This window comes from Cavia porcellus, unplaced genomic scaffold, assembly GCF_034190915.1.
Source record: "Cavia porcellus strain 051 isolate PalLab524CR breed Dunkin Hartley unplaced genomic scaffold, mCavPor4.1 scaffold_5, whole genome shotgun sequence".
NCBI classification, from domain to species: Eukaryota; Metazoa; Chordata; class Mammalia; order Rodentia; family Caviidae; genus Cavia; species Cavia porcellus.
The window spans coordinates 108107991-108114391 of record NW_026947488.1 but is presented as its reverse complement, the minus strand read 5'-3'; the positions used below and the strand labels follow the sequence as shown (position 1 = coordinate 108114391).

Here is a 6401-nt window from a genome sequence, read left to right as displayed (position 1 = left end):
ACTTTTTTTCCCTCACCAAGAGTTGAGTCCTTGGGGTCTTTTTCCCTGCGGCGGCGGCCCTAACATTCTGGAGGCCCCAGCGAGATAGCACGCCTCACGGGAGGTGACCTCAACGGCTCTGCGGTGGGTGAGTACGACCGGTCGCTTCTTATTTTTACTCTGAGGATCAATCTACCAGTATTTTACGCCCCGAGCCAAACGGCTCCGATCTAGGGGCAATTTTTGTTACCTGTTTTTGTTATCTGTTCTCTGTTCTCTGGTGACCGGGGGACGCCCCACACGGTTTTCCGTGACTCACCGTCTGCGATAGGATTTTCCTATTGGTCTGGGGAATTTCATTCCCAATCTGTGGTCCATCCGGGCCAAATCGAAGACACCCTCTGAGGTGACTCATCCGGGCCAATCTGGAGACACCCTGTAAGGTGGCTCGTTTGGAGTGAAACTGATGCGTGAGAATGAAGTGGCCGGCCTGTTTGTCCTGTGTGTTGTGGGTGTCGTGTTTAGTTATTTGTTGTATCGCGCTTGCGTTAACCGCCCTGTGACCATAGAACATCATGGGACAGTCGACCTCATCCCCATTGTCCCTCACCCTCGACCATTGGTCAGAGGTGCGGAAGAGGGCTCACAATCTCTCCTTGCAGGTCAAGAAGAGTAAATGGCAGAATTTCTGCTCGACTGAGTGGCCCACTTTTTCAGTGGGATGGCTGCCGGAGGGGACTTTCCACCTGCCCCTCATCCTAGCAGTTAAGAACATCATCTTCCGCCCCGGACAAGGGGGCCACCCTGATCAGGTCGCTTACATCTTGGTATGGCAGGACCTCAGGGAGGAACCCCCACTGTGGGTGAAACCCTTTCTTCCCCCTTCTGACTCCTCTATACCAAAACTCTTAGCTCTGAAAGGACCTCCCGCTTCCGCTCCGGCTCCGGTCCTGCCCGAGTCTCAGCCTGATCTACCTTTGCTCGACTATGACCTGCCTCCTCCCTCCCAGCTGACTCAACCTCCTCTGTACCCACTCTCTCCTCCAGCTTCCTCATCCGGATCGAGCGCTCCTTCTCCTTCAGCACCCTCTTCACCTGAGCCGAACCCCTCTTCTCCTCCGATACCCACATCCCCTCTGTATCCCCCGCTCCCTACGATGGCTTGCTCTGGGTCTACACCTCCGGGGCCCACAGGCCCAGCCCAGAACACTCGAAGCAAGCTACGGCCTGAGGACCCGGTTGTTACCCTCCCCCTTTGCCCCTACGGGCCCATGATAGATGACGGGTCGGATGGAGGGCAGATGCCCGCTTTACAGTACTGGCCTTTTTCTACCTCAGATCTCTATAACTGGAAAAACAATAACCCTCCTTTCTCTGATGATCCATCTAAGTTAACAGGTTTAATGGATTCTATCATGTTCTCCCACCAACCCACATGGGATGACTGCCAGCAGCTTCTAGGGGTCCTGTTCACCACCGAGGAGAGAGACTGCATCCTTCTGGAAGCCCGGAAAGCTGTTCCCGGAGAAAACAGCAGACCCACCCAGAGACCAGACCTGATTGATGATTTCTTCCCCTTAAAGCGCCCCCAACTGGGACCCCAACTCACCTACCGGTAGGCAGCATCTTTCTATCTATCGCCAGACTCTAATGGTAGGTCTCCAGGCGGCCGCAAGGCGCCCCACTAATTTGGCCAAGGTAAGGGAAGTTACCCAAGGGCCTACTGAGACTCCCTCAGTTTTTCTGGAATGCCTGATGGAAGCTTACCGGCGGTACACGCCTTTTAACCCTGAAGAGGAAGGCCGACAAGGCTCAATAGCCATGGCCTTCATAGGACAATCGGCTCCTGATATAAGACGTAAGCTCCAAAGGCTGGATGGTCTGCAAGACCTAACTCTGAGGGATCTTGTTAAGGAAGCTGAAAAAGTCTACTATAAACGGGAGACAGAAGAGGAAAAAGAGTTAGCTAGAGACAAGAGGCGGAACAAGAAATTAGCTAAAATGTTGGCCACAGTTATTCAGGGAAAACCTGAGACAGGAAAGGGAAAGCCCACTCGCCCCCCATTAGACCCTGACCAATGTGCATATTGTAAGGAAAAAGGACACCTGATCAAAGACTGTGAGAAATTGAGAAAGAAACGAGCCAGAGAGGAACGAGAAAAACAGTCCTCGCAGTGGCCCCGAGCCCCCATGCTCGCCTTAGATGAAGAGGACTAGGGACTTCGGGGCTCGGACCCCCTCCCCGAGCTCAGGGTAATGTTTAAAGTGGAGGGGACTCCCGTAGAATTCGAGGTCAATACGGGAGCTGTTTACTCGGCTCTTCAGGCCCCCTTAGGGGCCCTTTCAACTAAGAAATCTCTAGTTCAAGGGGCTAACGGGAGCAAATATCGCTCGTGGACCACCGAGCGCACAGTTGACCTAGGCAAAGGAAAAGTAAAACACTCCTTCCTGGTTATTCCTGAATGCCCTGCTCCCCTCCTGGGACGAGACTTATTAACCAAACTGGGGGCGAAAATCTCCTTTGAGCCCCAAGGACCTCAGGTGACATTCCGTAACCCAAAGGTTGGGCAACCCATGGTTACAGTGTTATCTCTAAAATTGGAAGATGAATATAGGCTCTATGACCACCAAGACCCCCAGCCCATCGCCCCTGCCTGGCTAACTGATTTTAAAGACTCCTGGGCCAAGACAGCTGGGCTCGGGCTGGCAAGCCAGCAACCACCTGTAGTGGTTACTCTAAAAGCCACCGCCTCCCCTATTTGAGTTAAACAATATCCCATTAATAGAGAAGCTCACCTAGGGATCAAGGTACACATACAGAGACATTTAGACCAAGGGGTATTGACTCCTTGTCGGTCTGCATGGAATACTCTGCTGCTCCCAGTCAAAAAGCCCGGGGCAAATGACTACAGACCGGTACAGGACTTGAGGGAGGTCAACAGCAGGGTGGAGGACATTCACCCCACCGTACCCAATCCTAATAATCTCCTCAGCGGTTTGAATCCGTCAAGGACTTGGTACACTGTTCTGGATTTAAAGGATGCCTTTTTCTGTTTGCCTTTGCACAAAGATAGCCAGCCCTTGTTTGCGTTTGAATGGACAGACCCCGAGACTGGGTCCACCGGACAATTGACCTGGACGCGCCTCCCACAGGGCTTCAAAAATAGCCCGACCATCTTTGATGAGGCTCTACACAAGGATTTAGCCCCCTTTCGGGCTCAACACCCGAACCTCACCCTCCTTCAATATGTAGATGACTTGCTGCTGGCCGCGGACTCTCAGGGTGACTGCACCAGTGGAACTCAGGACATTTTATGTGAGTTGGCTATCCTGGGATATAGGGCATCGGCAAAAAAGGCTCAAATTTGTAAACGAGAGGTAATTTTCCTGGGCTACTCCTTAAAAGGGGGGAAAAGATGGCTCACTGAGGCTAGAAAACAGACTGTGGTCCAGATTCCCCCTCCGAAGAGCCAAAAACAATTACGAGAATTCCTGGGTACCGCAGGGTTTTGCCGGTTGTGGATCCCTGGGTTCGCAACCTTGGCAGCTCCCCTATACCCGTTACTGAAGGGGGGATCTCCCTTTGTTTGGGAAAAAGACCACCAGCAGGCCTTTGATGCCATCAAGCGGGCCCTCCTATCCGCTCCGGCCCTGGCCCTTCCTAATGTGGATAAACCCTTTACTCTCTTCATTGAAGAGAAGAAAGGAATAGCGAGAGGAGTACTAACCCAGGCCTTTGGGCCATGGAGGCGTCCGGTGGCCTATCTCTCGAAAAGACTGGACACTGTGGTGAGCGGGTGGCCGCCCTGCTTAAAGGCCATTGCAGCGGCTGCCTTGCTCATCAAGGATGCTGATAAATTGACTTTGGGACAAAAAATAACAATCATTGCCCCGCATACGCTAGAAAGTATCATCCGCCAACCTCCGGACAGATGGCTCTCAAATGCCAGAGTTACTCATTATCAGAGTCTCTTGCTCAACAAGGACAAAATAACTTTCGGACCCCCGGTGACTCTCAACCCGGCAACCCTGCTGCCGGAAGAAGCTCCGGAACCCATCCTCCATACCTGCCAAGACATCCTGGCGGTAGAGGCCAGAGTACGACCGGACTTATTGGATTACCCCCTGTCTGATGCGGAGGTGACTTACTTCACTGACGGGAGTAGCTTCTTGATTCAAGGTAAGTGGTATGCGGGGGTGGCTATGACCGATCACTCCAGTGTTATCTGGACAGGCAGGCTAGAGGACGGGTCCTCAGCCCAAAAGGCAGAGTTGATCGCTTTAACTAAGGCTCTGGAGCTCGCCAAAGGAAAGTGAGCAAACATTTACACGGACAGCCGATGTGCTTTTGCAACGGCCCACATCCATGGGGCCATCTACCGCCAGCGGGGACTTCTGACCTCCGCAGGCAAAGAAATAAAACACAAACAGGAAATCCTTCAATTGCTAGCTGCAGTTATGTTACCTCAGAAGGTGGTGATAATACACTGTAATAGCCACCAAAAAGGGACTGATTCTGTCACGAAGGGAAACAACCTGGCCGATCAGGCAGCAAAATCTGCAGCCATGGGAGGCTCACAGATGTTGGTGACTGATATCAAAGATTCTCCTCCCAAAGAGAAAGCTCAGATTAACCAAACCCCTGAGGCATCTGACCTGACTACTTACATACAACAGGCCCACCGGCTCACCCATTTGGGAGTTAAAAAGCTGTGCCTACTGGCCCAACGCCAAGACTTCCCGGGGGCATCCCCCACTGCCATACGTCAGGTCGCCACTCGGGTTGTGACTAATTGTGAGGCATGTCAATTGACCAATACCTACCCTGCCAAGCTGGCCCCTGGCAAAAGGCTACGTGGTACCAGGCCTGGACAATACTGGGAAGTGGACTTTACAGAAGTTAAACCTGCCCGATGTGGACTAAAATATCTGCTAGTTTTTGTGGACACCTTTTCTGGATGGACTGAGGCTTTTCCTACCAAAAAGGAAACTGCTGCCATGGTAACAAAAAAGTTGATGGAAGAAATTTTTCCCCGGTTCGGATTGCCAAAGGTAATAGGGTCCGATAATGGGCTGGCATTTGTGGCTAAGGTAAGTCAGGGACTAGCCAACATATTGGGGATTGATTGGAAGTTACATTGTGCTTATAGACCCCAAAGTTCAGGACAGGTAGAAAGGATGAATAGAACTATTAAGGAGACCCTCACTAAATTGGCTCATGAGACTGGCTTAAAAGATTGGACGATGCTCCTGCCTTATGCCCTTTTTCGTGCGCGAAACACCCCGTCAGCCAAACCCCCTAACCTTACTCCCTTCGAGATCCTCTTTGGCACTCCACCCCCCATTCGAGATCTCACTCCCTTAACTGAACATGCTGCCTTGTTGCCAACCTCCCTGTCTGACAGGCTCATCGCCCTTGACAATCTACAGAGGGACGTGTGGACGCAGCTAGCCTCGGCCTACGCCCCCAGTGAGTTCCCTGCACCACATCCGTACCAAGTGGGAGACTTTGTGTTCGTCCGGCGCCACCAACAAGAGACTCTGCAGCCTCGCTGGAAAGGACCATATCAGGTTCTGTTAACTACTCCTACAGCGGTAAAGGTTGATGGAATCGCCTCTTGGATCCACACGTCACATCTAAAGCCTGCTTCGGCGCCAGAGGACGGCTCCTGGGAACTCAAACGGTCTGATAACCCCTTGAAACTTAAACTGAGCCGAAAGACTCTTTGATGCTGTTTCTATACACTCCCCTTGTGTATTATTGCAAGATGACCCAGCAAAAACCCCCGATTTTAACCCCCTGGGCTATAATGAAAATACTCATGTTAGTGTTAGTCACCCCTACAATAGCTAACCCCCACTGCCCTTGGATCTGGTCATTGATTAAGTGGGACAACCAAGAGGTGGTCGGCAAGTGGGAAGGATCAGGTAATCCCACTTTTGCCTTCTTTTCCTGCGATATTGTCCCTCAAGCCCCCTGTATGGATCCATCTCAGGGTTTTTACCTATGCCCAACTTCAGTAGAAGAAAGAACCTATTGTAACTCCCCAGGAAAGTATTACTGTGCTTACTGGGGATGTGAGACGGTGGCCACTGTGTGGACACCCACCATAAGGGACCAACACATTAGTCTTTCAAGGTTGACTGGAGCTCGCCCAAAGCCCCCCACTTGTTATGGTAGGGATTTGAACGCCGAGTCGAGCCAGGGACCTGGACCCTGCCTATACCTACAACTCACAGTCCTCACCCCCCAAGAGCCTTCATGGATCACAGGAAAAACTTGGGGGTTTAGATATTATCAAAGTGGAAAAGACTCAGGGGGATATTTGTTTATCAAAAAGGAATTAAAACCGGAAACAAGGCCTTCCCCGCCACCACTGGCCCCAACAACTGCTAAAAGACTTTTATCCCCGGGGCCTAAG

At 51.7% G+C, this 6401-nt stretch overlaps 1 protein-coding gene across 1 annotated transcript; it reads left to right on the top strand.

Annotated features, from left to right (window-relative positions):
• The first annotated feature begins 522 nt into the window (after window positions 1-522).
• On the top strand, window positions 523-4296 carry LOC134476185 (uncharacterized). Its single transcript, XM_063249501.1, is given in 5 exon segments — window positions 523-937; window positions 1046-1565; window positions 1567-2689; window positions 3050-3690; window positions 3796-4296. Coding segments are annotated over 5 exon segments (3168 nt in total). The 5' UTR covers window positions 523-554.
• The last annotated feature ends 2105 nt before the right edge of the window (window positions 4297-6401 follow it).